This window comes from Lepisosteus platostomus, chromosome 6 (genome assembly GCF_059453375.1).
Source record: "Lepisosteus platostomus isolate fLepPlt1 chromosome 6, fLepPlt1.hap1, whole genome shotgun sequence".
Taxonomy (NCBI): Eukaryota; Metazoa; Chordata; class Actinopteri; order Semionotiformes; family Lepisosteidae; genus Lepisosteus; species Lepisosteus platostomus.
Window position 1 is genome coordinate 66,407,712 of NC_142616.1, and position 18,607 is coordinate 66,426,318.

The window sequence follows — 18,607 nt, forward strand, 5'->3', positions numbered from 1 at the left end:
CTCTCGCACTGGTGCAGAGCCAGAACAGAGAGAGAAGTCTGAGAAATAATAATAATTCCTTACGCTTATATAGCGCTTTTCTAGACACGCCACTCAAAGTGATTTACAAGTAATAGGGAATCCCACTAACACCCCCACCAGTGTGTACCCCCTCCTGGATGATGCGCCAGTCCTCCCCCCACACACCAGCTCTCAGTGGGGAGGAGAGCAGAGGGATGAAGCCAGTTCAGAGAGGGGGATTATTAGGAGGCCATGACTGGTAACGGCCAGGGGGGAAATTTCATCCCAAACTGCTATCAGGGCCGAACTCTGGGGTGAACGCATCCAGGAGTCCAGGACCTGCTGGAAACAGAGCGACGGGAGCACCAGCTCTGTGCGCACCGAAGGGAAAGCGCTTCCTTCTCTGGCCGCTGGGGCATTTTGTCATCCTCGATGGTCTCGGAGCTAGTCGTCGCTCGCATCCCCACGCCAAAGCAATTTCCCCTTCCCCGGAGCTGTGAGAAGGCTGGGTGGGAAAATAGGAACAGGGGGCCCACAGGTTGCAGGCGGAAGGAGGATTGGGTGAATGTCTTTTTCTGTTTATTACAAATGAACAGGGCTCGCCATCCCCCCCCCGCCTCCGCCGGCCCAGTCTTCCTCCGCTGTCGAGAGCACTCTGAGACAGCCACCGGGAGTGCGCGTGCGTCTGAGCTATTAGGAGCCAGGAGGAGTGTTATTCCGCCTCTGTCACATTAAAGCAGAAGTGTCATTAGTTGGCTACCCTGAAGGAAGCGGCCAGCTGGTCACGCAACTACCCAGCCTCCCGTGGGGCGCCGTGGAGTCGGCAGAAGCGGGCCCGCGGTCCCGGCTGTCCTCCGGCGCTGTCCGCGGCAAGCCTTCCGCTACACTGAGGCGCATCAGTCGCCCACCGCGCCTCGGTCTGCTGAACAGGCGGGGCGCGAGAGGCGGGGGGGACCTTCCTTACTTCGCACCCGCGTTTTCTTGACAGAGGGGTGCGGACCCGGCTGTCCTGAGCCTGCGGCAGCACTTGGTGGAGGTGCAAATCGTGCCTTGCCTTTCCAAAAGCCGCGCAGCGGCTTTAAAAGAAATAGATACGTTTGAGTCTGACAGCTCATTTCTAAATTGGGATGGAGAGGTTCAGCCAATCGGTGGTGTTAGACTGCAGACTAAAACCACTTTGTTGCATTGTAGGGCATCTCCGGTGCACCTGTGATTTGGGAGGGCATGCTTTTCATGCGTCCAGATTAGTGTCAGGGCAGTTGCTAGCAGCTGCCTGGCAGGACAGCAGCAGCAGTAGTGTTGCCGCCTGTGGCTGCCAGCCCTGCCCTTGGGGTTGGAGGTACCTGGCTGTATGAGGGAAAGCTCAGAGCTCGCAGGCAGCAGTCCCTCTGCCAAGCAGAGCAGCGCATCCATCCTGGTGAGCGCAGAGCTTAACACAAAGCAGTGGTGTTCATGAGATAAGGCTTCTTATGCAGCGAGAGGCTGACTGGAGACTCTGCGCTCCGCTGTCCATGGTGCTGAAACAGCCTTGTGAAACCAGAAGGGGCTTTATTTTTCTGGACAGATCATTGGGGCTTTGGAGGCTTCAAGGATGCAGCAGGCAGAAATCTATTACTTGCGTGGCACTGAGAAGATTTAGTGTTTTGGGTGACTTAAGAGTCTTAAATCTTAACCTGCCGTCCTAAAAAATAAAGGAAAGCGAAACACTCGAGATTGCAGGAGAGTGTGGAGTACTTCTTTCTGGCTAACCGTGGCGTCAAGTTCCAACAGAACAGGTCGTCACGACTGGGCAGCTCATTCATCACGACTGAGCAAGCCAGTGTGGGCAGGGTCAGAATAGCAAAGTCATTTCAGTAAAGACTCGCATGTGGAAACGGGTCACATTGCAGACTGTTTAAATGTATGGATTTTTTTTCTGAAAGCAATATTTCTTTAAACAAACTCTTTGATTTCTTACGTTTGACAGGGGTGTTGCTCCACCTTAAGGTGATTAATTTAAGTTGCTTACTCTCATTCTGTGCCCGATCACCATTCTCTGGAATCTCTTCTCTTTCTCTGTCTGTCTGGTCTCTGGAATAGACTCTCTCTCTTTGTCTGTCTGTCCAGAGTCTGGAATCTCCTCTGTGTGTCTGTCCAGTCTGCGGAATATACTCTATCTCTCTCTGTCTGTCCAGTCTCTGGCATCCCCTCTGTCTCTGTCTGTCCAGTCTCTGGAATCCCCTCTGTCTCTGTCCAGTCTCTGGAATCCCCTCTGTCTCTGTCTGTCCAGTCTCTGGAATCCCCTGTCTGTCTCTGTCCAGTCTGTGGAATATACTCTATCTCTCTCTGTCTGTCCTGTCTCTGGAATCCCCTCTGTCTCTGTCCTGTCTCTGGAATCCCCTCTGTCTCTGTCTGTCCAGTCTCTGGAATCCCCTCTGTCTCTGTCTGTCCAGAGTCTGGAATCCCCTCTCTGTGTCTGTCCAGTCTGTGGAATCCCCTATGTCTCTCTGTCTGTCCAGTCTGTGAAACGTCCTCTCTCTCTGTCTGTCCAGTTCAGTGAGAAGGCCAAGGGGGTGGTGCCTTGCTTCGGACACCTGGTGCAGGCCAACGTGCGCAACAAGAAGGTCTTCAAGGAGTACGTGCAGAACATGACAGCCAAGGGCACGACGGACTACAAGTCAGGCTTCCACTTCGCTTTCGACCAGCTCCTCAACGTAAGTGCGTGACCATCCGCTATGCGTGCCTCGAGCTTGTGGGTTCTCAGCCTGCCATTCCCCTGCACCGGAGGAGAAATGTTTCTGCGTCCATTTTTCAGACATTTCACGAAGGGGTGAGGTTTTTCGTGCTCCAGTAACAATTCGACGTGGTGCGAGTCTTAAGAGCGCCGCGCGGACGATTTACAGGAGCAGTCAAAAATAGAAATTGAACATACAGTAACAAGATTAAGTATTAGAATAAGCCTGAGATTAAAAATAGGATTTGAGTCACGATTGGAAAAAAAAAACACGCCAGTAATGTGGGTTTCTCACAGAGTTGTTGCAGCACACACATACATGGGATACAGCGCCAACCAACGTCTGTGGACCTTGAGTGTGGAGGAAATGTGGGTTTGAAAGGCCAGGACTTGAGTTGGACTTGAGTGGGGGAGCCAGTCAGACAAGCGGGCGCGACCCCTGACCCCCCCCACCCATCCCCTCCAGAGTCTGTTCCTGCTCCAGGGCGCAGTGGCTTCTGTTGGCCAGCGCTGGGAGCAGCTGTCCAGCTCCACAGCCCCCTCGCTGACTTCGCTTAGTACGGCTCGGCCGGTTCCTCTCCCCCTTCTGCATCTCAGGATTCCTGCAGCCACGGCTTCTTTTTCGGGATGCCCGTTTGTTCCAGGCTCTTATCAGACTACATTACGGGTTTGGTTTTCTTACTGTCCTGGTTCTGGTTTATACTCGAGACCCTGTGGAACTGACTAACATTCAAATATAACCACACACCCCCCACCCCACGTCTCTGCGATTCTCCCTCCCTCTTGCCTCTACCAAACACATGCCTGTTTCCGAGCTCCCAGGGATTTGTCCTCTTCTGTTGAAAAGCGTTGATTGGCCCAGTGTGACTGGCTTCTGTCATACACAGGGCCACACGTTTCCTTCTTTTAATATCCTACTGTGCTGGAGAATAATGCTCTCCAGCTGCTGTTTTCATGATGCCTTTTTCTTTCCCGTTCCGCAGTAAAAAGCCGTTATTTACAGAAAGTTTCTGACCTCCTGCCGGCAGACACTGCAGCCCGCGGAAAAGTTTCTAGTGCGGACGGGAATGGTGCCGGAGATCTCTGTGTGATCCTGGCCGCGCGCCCGAGCCCAGAGTCATGCGACAAAGACAGGAGCGTGCCTGCTCTTCTGCGTTTTTTAATTGCACAACCTGCTTTCGGACCACCACTAGCTCAGAGTGCAGCGCCTGGGGCTCGTTACCGTCCCACCATGGAAACAGCACCTGTTCTTGCTCTGTGCTCCTGGGGCTCCTGGGGCTGCTTGCAGCCAGTCTCTCCCACTGTTTTAACCAGCTGTTTCTAGGTAGTTAGCTCATGAAAAACAGCTGGGAGGTTTGTTCCAGGCATCTGCCACTCTGCTACTACACAGTTGCAGGCTTGTTTGAAGTTCCTGCTTATCCTAGAGCCTTTTTACTCCCCCCTGTGCCCTCGTCCTCAGCTCTTTCTGTTTATAACTTTTTTCAGCTTGTTTTTTGTCGTCAATGGGATTGAGTCGAGAAGAGTGGCCCGTCACGTGAAGGAAAAGTACCTGGTTCAGTTGCACGGGCCTCGTCGGGGACAGAACCATCCCCCTGGGCTGTCAGACCTGCTCGGCGACGATGGGACCCAATGAGTTAATGTGCCGAGCCGCTGTCACGGAGTGCGGGAGTTAAAAAGAAAAGGCATTTCACTGCGTGCGCCGCAGTTGAATTAAATAATTGGTTGCAGGATAAAAAAAAAAAAGCTGTTATTGTAATGATATTATTTATCTTTATTAGAATCTTGTCAGAGTGACACTGTCCTGCCCTGCATATCAATGATCCTGTCACACAGGCGGACTCGGGCTGAAAGTTAAAGAGACTGCTGCATTGTAGCTGGCAGAGCGCCTGTGCAAAGTGGGCACGAGGGAGAAGCTGCTGGCACCCGAACAGACAAAGGGAGCTGAGCTGTGCCAGCGCGCCGTGCCACCCGGGCCCCTCACAGCACCACCTCTTATCCCCCAGGGGAGGTGCTTCTGACACCAGCAAAGGCCCCGCCTGGCCTGCGCTTCTTTCTGAAAGATGCCGGTCCGCCTCCTGATCGGCCTGCTGTCTCACGATTCTCGGGCAGCCGTTCCCTGGCGGTGCGATGCAGACGCCTCCCAGGACGGGGCAGTTGATTCAGGAGGTTGTAAAACTAGAGGTGCTTTGCGGTTGTCAGCTAGTTGTCTGGGCAAGACAGCTCCAGTGATCCTTCAGGGGGCGAAGCTAATGCAGAGAAATAGCCCCGCCGAATGGAACAGGGAGCAGGCTGCCTGCGTTGTATTGTCACAGTGGAAACGTGCCATGCAAAATAAAAGAAAATAATAGAAGGAGCGACCTAATGGAAAGTGCATGGGCGGATGTGCACCAATTCTGAGGGTGAAGGACATGCCCAGCTGGCTGGCAGCAGGGGTGTGCCAGGAGCCCATGCCAGAGCTGTGCTGCTGTGTACGGGGGGAAGGGAAATGTGTGGGAAGGGGTTCTCCACAAGCGGAGGGCTGAGGTGTACAGCCACGCGGCTCCCTGCGCACTCTTCCGTACAGAGGAACATGGCTCTCGGATGAGAGAGTGGGATTTATTCATCTGCCTTTTGTCACCGTGGCTTTCTGTGGTGCTGAGAGGGCTGGGTTTAGCCTGGGAGCTTGAGGAAACAGTCTTGTGAAAGGAATTGAGCAGTAGCGCATTAGCATAACCCCTGAAGCTGCCAGCATCCATTGACAACGCAAGGAAATAGAAGGGGATTTGAAGAGGAGAAGCTCTTCTGGGTTGCTAAATATTTGAATTCATGCTGTGGCCCTGCATTCACATGGGAGACCAGCGATCCTGTCCCTGGTAGGGATATAGGAGTGCTTGAAACGCACTGCTGGCTTCACTTGTGTCGTGCAAGTGGATGCATCCCCTCTGCCTTTCACAACGCAGTCCAGCACTCCCACAGTGAGCCCACTGCAGTCCAGTGCTCCCAACACTGAGCCCACTGTAGCCCAGCGCTCCCAACACTGAGCCCAGTCCAGTCCAGCACTCCCAACACTGAGCGCAGTCCAGCCCAGTGCTCCCAACACTGAGCGCAGTCCAGCCCAGTGCTCCCAACACTGAGCGCAGTCCAGCCCAGTGCTCCCAACACTGAGCGCAGTCCAGCCCAGTGCTCCCAACACTGAGCCCAGTCCAGCCCAGTGCTCCCAACACTGAGCGCAGTCCAGCCCAGCGCTCCCAACACTGAGTCCAGTCCAGCCCAGCGCTCCCAACACTGAGCCCAGTCCAGCCCAGCGCTCCCAACACTGAGCGCAGTCCAGCCCAGCGCTCCCAACACTGAGTCCAGTCCAGCCCAGCACTCCCAACACTGAGCGCAGTCCAGCCCAGCGCTCCCAACACTGAGCCCAGTCCAGCCCAGCGCTCCCAACACTGAGCCCAGTCCAGCCCAGCGTACAGTCCAGTATTCGTAAATACACCTCTGCCCTGGAGCTGCTATATTTCATTGTCAGGCAGGGGCTGTTTACCACAGATGTGTTTTCTCCCTCAAACATAAATTGCAGATCTTGCTGCTGATCAGTGCGCCTGCTGGTCTCACGGCACACGTTCCACTGCTTCTCAAAGTTTGCAGCAGTCACGTTTCTCCTCTCCCTCTCTCCCTGCGTTCCTCCTGCGCAGAACACCAACATCCCGCGCGCCAACTGCAACAAGATGATCATGATGTTCACGGACGGAGGGGAGGACCGGGCCCAAGACATCTTCGAGAAGTACAACTGGCCCAACAAGACGGTGAGTCTCTGCGAGGGCCCGGTTAGCAGCAGGGTTAGGCGACACAGCAGCTCTGATCTGCATGCACTGGAGCCCAGGAAGCAGCGTGGGGCACTGCACTGGAAGATCTGGGAGAGAGATGAGAGGGGACCTCCGGGAACAGGCATCATTCCTTATTCAATGATCTGCTCCCGATGAACAGGTGATTGTCAGCAATAAAGGAGTCCAAAAGGCGCTGGTGGGGGCGCACCGCAGTCTGTGCATCCCTTCGCCAGAAGCTGAACCCTGCTGACAGAGTAGCACCCTGTGTGCCCTGCTGGCACAGCTGCAACAGTGCCAGGGGGACGGGGGGGGAGCTCATTTCTGATGCTTCAGCTGTGAGGTCAGCGCGGGGCGGCGGGAGGGGTCACTGTGTCCGCTGAGGAGAAACAGCCAGGGCGAGCAAATCACCTCCCTCCGCCATGCCAGAGCCAGCCGCGCCAGCCACGCCGTCTCCTGGTGGCGGGAGATCGGCTGCTTGTGTTAACTGCTCTGACCCGGCGACTAATTAGGCACTCAATCATCCGAGCTCGAGAGGCACGCAGAAGAGGATCTCTGTTCCTCTTTCCGCTTAGGAGCTCCATCTGTCTCTCTTCCCTTGCCTGCGCCGTTTACCCTCGCCCTTTCTTTCCCGCACGCTCCCTCGCTCTCGGAGCCCCGTATCTCAGTGGGCGGAGCGGTGGCACAGTGGCTCAGGATCTGCGCCTGTGGCTGGAAGGTTGCCGGTTCAAATCCCGCGGCCAGCAGAGGAATCCTACTCTGTTGGGCCCCTGAGCGAGGCCCTTAACCCCAACTGCTCCAGGGGCGCCGTATAAATGACTGACCCTGCGCTCTGACCCCCCAGCTTCTCTCCCTGTCTGTGTGTCTCATGGAGAGCAAGCTGGGGTCTGTGAAAAGACAAATTCCTAATACAAGAAGTTGTATATGGCCAATAAAGTGATGTTATCTTCTCTTATCTGGGCGGGGGACCCGCTAACGGGTGCAGAGCAAGGAACGCTGAGGCGGTGAGGAAGGAGGGTTATATCACTGCCTCAGAGCTGGGGTCTTTAAACAGAGCGGATGTGGTTTGGCAGTAGAAGGGGTCTGGAGGGGTGGCATTACCTCTGCCAGGTACAACGAGGGCTTCTTTTCTGAAAACAGATCCGGACAATCAACAATAAAGGCGGTTCAGTCCATTTGCATTTTGTATGACATTCTGGACTCCCTGAGCTGTCTGCCGACTGAAGCTGGGCTGCAGGCTCACTGTCAGCAGGTTCTGGCAGAGCTCGGCCCGCTGGCGCCTGACAGACAGGGGCAGGGGTTTGCCCTTAACTGGCGATAACTGGCAGGTGAAGGCCGGTCGTTAATATTCCGGCCAATTAAGGATATAAAGAACTTTAATGTGAGAGTTTTACAAGTCTGTTTTTTTTTTCCATCCCTCTCCCGGTTTGTAAGTCCTTGGGTTATAAATCACCAGTTCGGGTTTTCAGGTTTTACAGCCCTCTGACCAGCCCATGCTCCCCAGTACTCTGACCTTGACCTGAGCTGGAGAGGATAAATCTGCTGTCGTTACTGCCGCCAGGCATGCCCTCGTCCATACAGAGCCCCAGACTGCGTCCTCATCCGTCAGCCCTCACGCTGCGATCACAGGCTTGTCCCAAAATACCGAGCAGGAGTTCTCACACGGCTCTCATGAGGAGTGCAACTCTGGCACGCCCCTTCTGGGATTCATCTCAGCCGATCTCTGTCTCTCCGGCCCTAACAGGGCAACTTAACTGATCGGCTTGTTTGTTTGGACTTGTGTGTAAGTTGTTTCGGAGGACAGTCCAGAGTGACAGAGGGCCCAAGCTTCGCGGGGACTGTTTCCTGTAACGAACAGTTCTTTCCGGACCCTATGCGGACAACACAATCCGAAGAAGTGGGGAAACACTAGGAAAAGGTCATGCAGGGATACGGGGCTGAAAACAGGGGGGCGTGTCCAAAGCGCGCTGGTGCACGGGGGAGGTGTGGCCGAGGCAAACAATCCAAGAGTAATCCATAGAGGGAATCCAAAAACACAAGAATAAGTCCATAGCCAGGAGATCCATCCAAACAAGGAATTAAAACCATGAACCGGGTCGGAACCGGCGGACAGGGAACGGGAACAGAGATTAAAACCTTAACGGGACCAGGCGCTTCCAGGTCCCGGACTCGCACGGCGCGGAAACCAGATGCAGAGCCAGGATGAGCATCAGCGCCTGGCTTTTAAGGTGGGCTGGGAATAGGGATCAGGTGCACAGAATTAAGTCTAAAGTGAAAGGGCTGGAGCACCCTTAATGGAGGGGGGACTATAATTGTGACAGTTTCCAGTGACTTGAGCACACGCCAGCTCGCTCTGCCTCTCCTCAGCCTGCTGGCCTTGATTTCTGCCTCTCTCTAGTCGATCGGCTGCTGACAGACAGACCCTGGTGGCGACCGCACTCCTGTACAGTATGTGTCAGACACGTGCTGACTGCTCAATCCTTCTGCAGGGCCACTTGCCTTCCTTTCAGGCAGCACACCTGGCTGAGGGCGATGCTGGAAAAAATACCTCATGAGCAGGAGATAATTATGCCATGGTGTCGAGATAGTGATTTGTGCACGGGAGGTAATTATGCTGTGGTAACGAGAGAGTAAGTTGTGCACAGGAGGTGATTGCGCTGTGGTGCTGAGATAGTAAGTTGTGCACAGGAGGTAATTATGCCGTGGTAACGAAGTAATAGGTTGTGCACAGGAGATATTTTGTTTTCTGTCTCCCCTCCCTTGTGCCTTAAAGCAATTAGTCTGAAAGTGTGCTAACTTCCCATGTGGCAGTACTCGTGTGTGTACACTGTGCTGGGCTGCTCCTGTTCACTTCCTTCATGAGCTCAGCAGTTTGCTTTGAATTCATAGAGAAGCACCCTGCTGTGCTTCTTTGGAGAAAGGGAGGTGCAGCCATACCATACTGTGGTAAGTGCTGCCCTTCTAGTGAGAAGGGTGTGGAATCTGGCGGTCTGTCTCCTTCCAGCACTGCTGTTTGGAAACGGATCCATTTTCCATCTGTCCGCCAGCCTAGTTTTCTTTCCCAGGGGTGAGAGGATCGGGACAGCCCCGATGTTTTCCCTCTGCAAGTTACTTCTTGCCCTGTAAGACAGACTAGGAGCCGCAAATACCCCCCCCCCCCCCTCTGCACATGCACAACCCTCCTCAGTTTTCTCATCTTCAACGAGTCTCGATACAGGTTCATCCGAGCTCTCCTGTCGCTCGCCTCCTGCTCTGCCAAGCCACTCCCCGTTCCCGTAGGCAGCACGGACAACAACACGCGCTCCTGGTTTGAGGAAGACGGAACGCTTTTCCGTAACCCCAAGCACGTCGCTTCGCCCCCACACCCGAGTCTCTGCAAAGCTTACAGTTCAATAAGCGCCCGTTCCAGAAAGCGGAAGTTTGTTTTGTTTTTTTCGTGTTAATCAGCACTGGCCTTTGTCTGCCTCTCATCTCTCCCGCTGCCTCTTTCGCTTTCTGTTTCTGCTCCGTTTCTGTCCTTGTCTCTGTCGGTGCTTCTCACCCTCTCGGTTAAGCACGCTCTCCCTCTCCCTCTCCCTCCCCAGGTGCGGGTGTTCACCTTCTCCGTGGGCCAGCACAACTACGACGTCACCCCTCTGCAGTGGATGGCCTGCGCCAATAAAGGTAAGGCAGGCGAGGCGGGGGCGTTAATCAGGGCAGCAGGCCGTCCTCCCAGGATGCAGAGCCTTTGCTGTGCTGCGCGACCCTGTGTCCCAGCCGAGTGGGAGAACACAAAGCGCCTGTCTGTTTAGAAAGCCTGACCGCACCTCCCACAGGAGCTGTGCTTAGGGCCACGTTCAGCCCACACTATAAGCGAGCGCTGTACGCAGCACTGTACGAAAGTTCAGTGTCGTCTGAGGTGTCGGGAGACTGGATGGTTTCTCCTTGTTTCCAGGAGCTACTGAGTTAAATGGCTCTGGGAGACAGTTCGATTCTGCTATGAGCCATGCAGGTGGCCTTAGGTGTTTCGCCAATGAGTTTTTTTATAGTCGCCGTGTTTTGAACTAAAAAAAATATCTTACTGTTCAGCATTAGAAGTCGCTTTGTGCATCTGAGCAGTGAAGTTCGGGATGGACAGTAGATGTAGTGCAGGAGGCAGATAGGTGTCTGGGTTGTGCACAGTAGCCATCTTGGCCAGTCTTCTGCTGAAGGTCAGGGCTCTCTGTCACTCTCCCCCTCCGAGCTCCTGCAGCGCCGTTCCGCGGTTTAAAGCCGGTGTCCCTCAGCCAGCTGGGCTCAGCCCAGCTCATTTGCTTTCCGCTGGGCCCGCCGGCGGGGAGACGGCCCAGATGTTGTGTTCCCTCGTCGCTGGTTGCGGCGGACTGGGGCGGGTGGCCCGGCGCCAGTATAAATAATGAGGTGTCAAGCTGTCTCTGTGAAAATGGAGCACGTGCTGCTGCTGGAGCCGCCGCTGTCAGCAGCGATTAGCCCAGCGTCGGACGTAGCCGGGCCGTGCATCTGTTTTAGGGCTCTTTTTTATAAGCGCCCCTGTCAGGGGCTTGAAAGGATTTTTACAGTTATAAGTTGATGCCATCTGAAGGTCATTCACTTCAGTCGCTGATTTGTCCCTGAGGTTTTCACACATACACTATTATACAATATTATTGCTTTTGTGTTTTGTGCTTTGCCTGGGTGCATGTTTGTGCACATTTCCTACAGCGCACTTCTCTGCACTCAGTGAATGTTTAGCAGGGGTGACCTGCTGGCTCCGAGCTCCAGTTCTTATCTGACTTCAGCCCACGGCGGTGATTTATTGATGCTGTTTAAAGGCGCCGTGGGCGGCAGGGTGGGGCTGTGGTCTGGGCTCAGGACTCCTGAACAGGTGGGGTTGCTGGCTCAAGTCCCAGGAGGAGACACAGCTGCTCTGCCCTTGAGCAAGGTGGCTTACCTGTGAATGCACGTGCAGGGCCTGGTCCAAAATATGCATGTAAAAACAGGGTAATTACAACACTTCTGTAAAAGCAACAAGCAGGTCAATTGATTCTTCTGGCTCCTCTTAAACTGTAGACAAACTCATTGTCAATGTACAAGCCTCGGCAGTTATCTCATTTGTATCAGAGTGATTTCCAAGTGTTATGCTGTTGGCGTAAGTTGCTTTGTTTTGTTTGTGTGTGTAAATGGCTCTTTTATGCATGCATTTTCATTAATGAAATAAAACACAAATCTGCTCTGTGTAGCAGTCCGTCACAAGGGTGGTAATTAATTAATTGAACACTAAGCCGAGAGCTTTTTTATGTGAGACATTGTAACGAATGGAAGGTGGAAATTACATTTTTGCATGATAAACAAGTTTCTGTTGATTAATGAAAACCAGTTTGAGCTGTAGATAATCCCCCCAATGTATGCAAATGTGCCTGCTGCCATAAAGAATTTGATGAATTGATAGGAATTTGCATTCTTTCTTTTTTTTTCATATCCTGGTTTTCTTATTCACTTTCTGGAAAGCTGTGTTGTTGTTCACTTGGGTAGCAGGGTCAGTATGAGCCGGTGCGCAATAGAGGTCATGTTTACATTGGGGCAAGACATAGCATAAAACAGAGGAAGCAGAAACACAGCAGCGTCTGTCAGCTTGGCTGTGTTTGGGCACCACGCAGAGTCTGACGCACAGGGTCAGGAAGATGGCTCGTGGCCGTGCAGAATTGTTGCGGGTTTACTGGACTGTTCGGATTCGTTTCAGAGCCAGGAGTGCTACATTTATGATGTCATGGCTGTGTACAGCCCTAACCGCATGAATGAAGGAAGTCTTACGCCTCAGTGCATTTAACAATTGCAGTTTTCATGTTTTGTTGAAAGAACGCCCTGCCTAACACATCCCAGTATTTGTTCCCCTTATTAAAACATTTTCACTTTTTTTTGCTTTTTGCTGAACACACAGGTTCTGTCTCACAGCACAGTTGTGCCTTGAGAGCCATTATCCCTGGAGTGCAGTAGCACCTCTCCTTCCTGGACAGAGAGCTGTGCCTGTTCTCTACATACGACCAGTTACAAAACGAGGGGAAGGCCACGTCAGCCTGTCTGGCCCTTTGGGGTAGTTAGTAGTTACTTGATCTGAGAATCCCATCCAGCTGTGCCCTGGAGGCAGCCTGGGTATCGGCTTCAACCACATGGCAGGGCAGCTAGTTCCAGACTCCCGCCACCCTTTGTGTAAAGAAGCGCGTCCTGTTCTCGGACTTCCACGTAGCCTGCTCGTGTGCCCCCTGGTTTGTGTTAACACGCATTCACACAGACGGGGCCCGTTCAGTCCGTCTTGCCCGTCAGGGTGCCCGTGGATCAGTGACCCTGTGAGAATGCGAGAGAGGGTGCCGAGGAGCTGAGGCGCCCGAGGAACAACGAGACGGGAGACCAGTGCGGTCGTGATGTCACAACAGCTATCCAAAGGCAGAGCAGTGTGAAAGCTTGCATGCCCCTTCCCCTCAGATTTAGTCTTTTATTGGCTTCACTAAGTCTGTCGTTTTGCTGGCAGGAGTGCCACCGGACAGCGAGATGGTTTTAGTAACGGATCAGGAAACGACTGTAGGAAAAGAGACTCATCCGGCCGGGAGCAGAGCTGCGGTAAACTGGCGCCCCTCCTCAGAGGGCCTGTCCTTGTGCTGGAAAGGTGGATGTGTCCAGGTAGCCTCCGCTTATTAATCTTCCTGATGGATTCGCCTGTCGGCTGGCGCTCGGCGGGTTTTCTCAACGACAAACGAGTGTTTGCGCGTCTCCTGAGCCCGTGCTCTTGGGATTTATGGCCCCCAGCCCTGGTGGCGGAGAGCTCCGCGCTCTGCTCTCTCCCTCTTCTCCTGCCTCTCCGGCCAGCCTGTCTGCTGCACCCACAGCTAGGGGGCAGCGTGGTCGCGTGGGAGTGGAGCTCCACCCAGTTCCGGTCTGTTGTGCAGATGGCGCCACCTAGTGCATATGGAATTGTGCATACGGCCCCCCCAGTGCTGGTGCAGGTTACAGGCGTGCAGGACATGTGCTCGTTTATCCTTTGGAAGGAAACCTTTGCCGATTACGAAAAACGAGCACGGATCGGCTTCTGTGTGTGTCTGTAATAGGGATTCTTTCTGAAGGCCGTTTAATTGTCCTCTAGTGATGAACAACGCCTCTCTCCCGGCAGTGACCATCCCCTCCATCTGGGAAGGAGACTAAGAAGAGGCTCATTCCAAGTTTGACGAGCCTCGGCCGAGAAGCCTTTTCCGAGCTCGAAGAGAGGAACTTAGCATGCGTCATGATGGCCAACCTCAGATAGCTCCGCGCCGTGGTTATTGCTGCAATTATCTGGAATAAAAAAAATAAGAACTCCATTTAATTTATTACAATGACAGGCATTCTTCCCCTGTGCTCATCTCGGGCTTTGCCGGCGCTCATTTTCAAGACCCGCTTTGCGGCTTTAATAACTTCCCCACGCCGTGACTATTGACCCAGCAAGTTCTCTTTGTTTTCCTGCGTCCCGACGGTGTCTTAAGTGATTCGCTCTGCGGGCGCCTCCCAGCGCAGCGCGCTTGAGCAGGGGGGGGACTGCGGGCGGACGGGGGGGATCGGTGTTCGTAATGAGCTTTTCTAAAACGTCCCTCCAGGTCGCCAGGTGTGTTTCTCGGGGTGCAATATAGCAGCAACAACCCTCCCCTCCCCACTCACCCCAAACCACCCTCCAGGTGAGCTGAATTTCCCTTGGCCTTCCCCAGAGGGTATTTCAGGAGCCCCTGGAAGACACACAGCCGTGAGAAGCAGACGCTATCGGTTGAGGGGACCTCCGGCTCCTCTTCCTGATGCACTTCTGGGGGATACTCTTTATGACTGCACCCCAACACCCAGGGGGCTCCTCTCCAATCTTTGTTTCAGGCCCGAGAGCCGTTAAAACAGCACCCATCCTGGCCAGCACCTACCAGGCCATACGACCTGTTGGCAGCGACCCAGGCAGCGATCCCGCGGGCCAGCGCGGAGCAGGCGGCGTGCTCCCCTGGAGATATAAATGAACCTCTCCCGAGACGGTGACAGTCGGCGCGATAACAGGCGCCGAGACGCAGGGGCGGGAGTCGGCTCGGGCCGCCGTGCCGGCCTTCACCCAGGAGCATCCTCTCCGCGTGATGGATGGCAGGCACGGCGCCGGCCGGGGCCGGAGATCTCAGATCTCATCGCCGTGTCCTCTGCTAGCGGCGCGCTCAAGGGCCTTTAGAGAACATCTCTGTTAGCTGTCTCTTCCCCTGGGGCTCTGCCGGTGGGCTGAGCAGAGAGCCGAGGCGTGCCCTCTTCCTTCCTGGCCTGGGCCGGTCTGGACAAGTGGTCAGCGCGGGGGCTGTCTGCCCTGGAAGTACAGGTCCTCCTGCCTTCTTCCCCCTTGTTAATTCTGTGTTTGTACCTGGCTTTTAAGGAAGAGCCTACCAAAGTGGGTGCTGTGCTTTTGCTAGAATGTTTACCGGAACGTTGCATTGAAAAGAAAACCGCGTGGTGCGATCTGTGCTGTAGATCGATCCTGGGCCAGGGTGAATGAACTGACGCTCCACGATGTCCTGCTGAAGCCGTGTGAGTCAGACACTGTGTCTTCGGTCACGCCCGTGAGCCAGACACCTGTGCATTGCCGCAGGAATTCTGGAGGACAATGTGAGCATCTCAGTATGGCAGGGGCTGTGTGTGCATTGGTCCTCTGCAGCGCTGTACTTTTCTTCCTGGGGTGGAGAGTTAGACTGATGGTCTCTTCTGTTTCCCTCTTTCTTCTGTCCAGGCTACTACTTCGAAATCCCGTCCATCGGAGCCATCCGGATCAACACACAGGTCAGTCCTCACTCAGTACCTGCCCTCTTTACACGTTGTCTGCATGTCTTCATGTAAGGTGGGAGGCAAAATCTCTCCCGAATTCTGCATTAATGCACCCAGCTGAAGGTGTGAATAATTAGGAAATACTAAGAGATCCATCTGTTTTCGGTTGCTGTTTTATCTTCACAGCATCGTGGTGAGGTGGAGTCTAACCCAGCAGATCATTTAATGATCATTGCCTTAAGATCATTTGACTTAAAATCCAAAAGTAAAAAGAATAACCAAAATAATCATTACTTTTTTGTGTAAAAGCATCTTAATCCACAGCAAATTGGAGGAGGGCTCGTTTCATCCCGTGCTGGGAGGGATGGAGGGTGTTCTGTAGCAGTAGAACGTGTGATCTCTGTGATGCTGTCTCAGGGCAAACATGCTCTGCCCCCATCGCACCTTGCTCTGCCCATCAGTCATTTCCCCCCACCCCATCATATCTTGCCCCACCCACAACGCCTGGCCCCGCCCCCCTCACACCTGGCCCCGCCTCCAGACCGAGATAATTTCAAGAGCAATTAATTGGACCGGGTTTTTACCTGCTGACAAGTCTTTACCTGCTGACAGTGCTCTTAGGGCGCTGTGTTACAGCCAGAGAGATCTCGCTGTACAGTACAAAGCAACACTCCTCAAGCTCGGGAGGGGTGTGGCGTGGCGTGCTGGTGGAGACCGAGTATGTGTGCTCTGAGAGCGCATTCCTCCGCAAGAAGTGATGGGAAGGAATGTCGGCCTCGTCATTTTCCCGGACTTTACCGGGAGAATCTCCCTAGCGGAGGTAACCCGGAAATGGGGCATTAGTACATTCTCTGGAAGGGATGCCCAAAGAGCTACCACTGGGAATCACACTGAGGTCTTCAACAAGTGGGGGAGGGGAGTCGCGCGAATGTAGTTTTTAATTCTGCCGACAGTGTATGTCTGCTCTCACGTATGGCAGATGTAAGTGCTCTCCCAGAGCCATTACTGCTGCGTGCCCTCTCACTTGCTGATCTCTCATAGGCAGACTCTTCGAGCCTACAGCCTTTTGCATATAAAATGCAATCAAAGCCGTCCAGGGAAGGGTAATCAGATGCCATGAGGGCCCCTTCGCCGTGATTGCGTCCTGATTTTCGCTGCACTTGCACTCGGCGCAGAACGAGTTGGTACGCAGACAGAGGAGGGGGCATAGCTGCTAATTAATACGGCTGCCTGTGTAATCAGCGTCTGACGCAGTTACCCAGGAGAGCTGTGGCAGGAGAAGGAAGAGCTGGGGACGCTGTCCTCATACAGAGAGAGATAGAGGAGGAAGAGCTGGGGACGCTGTCCTCATACAGAGAGAGATAGAGGAGGAAGAGCAGGGGACGCTGTCCTCATACAGAGAGAGATAGAGAAGGAAGAGCTGGGGACGCTGTCCTCATACAGAGAGAGATAGAGGAGGAAGAGCAGGGGACGCTGTCCTCATACAGAGAGGGATAGAGGAGGAAGAGCTGGGGACGCTGTCCTCATACAGAGAGAGATAGAGGAGGAAGAGCTGGGGACGCTGTCCTCATACAGAGAGAGATAGAGAAGGAAGAGCTGGGGACGCTGTCCTCATACAGAGAGAGATAGAGAAGGAAGAGCTGGGGACGCTGTCCTCATACAGAGAGAGATAGAGGAGGAAGAGCAGGGGACGCTGTCCTCATACAGAGAGAGATAGAGAAGGAAGAGCTGGGGACGCTGTCCTCATACAGAGAGAGATAGAGAAGGAAGAGCTGGGGACGCTGTCCTCATACAGAGAGAGATAGAGGAGGAAGAGCTGGGGACGCTGTCCTCATACAGAGAGAGATAGAGGAGGAAGAGCTGGGGACGCTGTCCTCATACAGAGAGAGATAGAGGAGGAAGAGCTGGGGACGCTGTCCTCATACAGAGAGAGATAGAGGAGGAAGAGCTGGGGACGCTGTCCTCATACAGAGAGAGATAGAGGAGGAAGAGCTGGGGACGCTGTCCTCATACAGAGAGAGATAGAGGAGGAAGAGCTGGGGACGCTGTCCTCATACAGAGAGAGATAGAGAAGGAAGAGCTGGGGACGCTGTCCTCATACAGAGAGAGATAGAGAAGGAAGAGCTGGGGACGCTGTCCTCATACAGAGAGAGATAGAGGAGGAAGAGCAGGGGACGCTGTCCTCATACAGAGAGAGATAGAGAAGGAAGAGCTGGGGACGCTGTCCTCATACAGAGAGAGATAGAGAAGGAAGAGCTGGGGACGCTGTCCTCATACAGAGAGAGATAGAGGAGGAAGAGCTGGGGACGCTGTCCTCATACAGAGAGAGATAGAGGAGGAAGAGCTGGGGACGCTGTCCTCATACAGAGAGAGATAGAGGAGGAAGAGCTGGGGACGCTGTCCTCATACAGAGAGAGATAGAGGAGGAAGAGCTGGGGACGCTGTCCTCATACAGAGAGAGATAGAGAAGGAAGAGCTGGGGACGCTGTCCTCATACAGAGAGAGATAGAGGAGGAAGAGCTGGGGACGCTGTCCTCATACAGAGAGAGATAGAGGAGGAAGAGCAGGGGACGCTGTCCTCATACAGAGAGAGATAGAGAAGGAAGAGCTGGGGACGCTGTCCTCATACAGAGAGAGATAGAGAAGGAAGAGCTGGGGACGCTGTCCTCATACAGAGAGAGATAGAGGAGGAAGAGCTGGGGACGCTGTCCTCATACAGAGAGAGATAGAGGAGGAAGAGCTGGGGACGCTGTCCTCATACAGAGAGAGATAGAGGAGGAAGAGCTGGGGACGCTGTCCTCATACAGAGAGAGATAGAGGAGGAAGAGCAGGGGACGCTGTCCTCATACAGAGAGAGATAGAGAAGGAAGAGCTGGGGACGCTGTCCTCATACAGAGAGAGATAGAGGAGGAAGAGCTGGGGACGCTGTCCTCATACAGAGAGAGATAGAGGAGGAAGAGCAGGGGACGCTGTCCTCATACAGAGAGAGATAGAGGAGGAAGAGCTGGGGACGCTGTCCTCATACAGAGAGGGATAGAGGAGGAAGAGCTGGGGACGCTGTCCTCATACAGAGAGAGATAGAGGAGGAAGAGCTGGGGACGCTGTCCTCATACAGAGAGAGATAGAGGAGGAAGAGCTGGGGACGCTGTCCTCATACAGAGAGAGATAGAGGAGGAAGAGCTGGGGACGCTGTCCTCATACAGAGAGAGATAGAGAAGGAAGAGCTGGGGACGCTGTCCTCATACAGAGAGAGATAGAGGAGGAAGAGCAGGGGACGCTGTCCTCATACAGAGAGGGATAGAGGAGGAAGAGCTGGGGACGC

The 18,607-nt window shown here is 53.9% G+C and overlaps 1 protein-coding gene across 2 annotated transcripts in view; it reads left to right on the forward strand.

Annotated features, from left to right (window-relative positions):
• The window catches only part of cacna2d2a (calcium voltage-gated channel auxiliary subunit alpha2delta 2a), a 252,799-nt gene that overhangs the window by 206,220 nt on the left and 27,972 nt on the right, over nt 1–18,607 (forward strand). For both annotated transcript variants that reach the window (XM_088637016.1, XM_088637018.1), the window contains exons 11-14: nt 2,532–2,693; nt 6,379–6,489; nt 10,092–10,170; nt 15,251–15,300. In XM_088637016.1, coding sequence (XP_088493142.1) covers nt 2,532–2,693; nt 6,379–6,489; nt 10,092–10,170; nt 15,251–15,300 — 402 coding nt within the window. The remainder of the gene's footprint in view (nt 1–2,531; nt 2,694–6,378; nt 6,490–10,091; nt 10,171–15,250; nt 15,301–18,607) is intronic.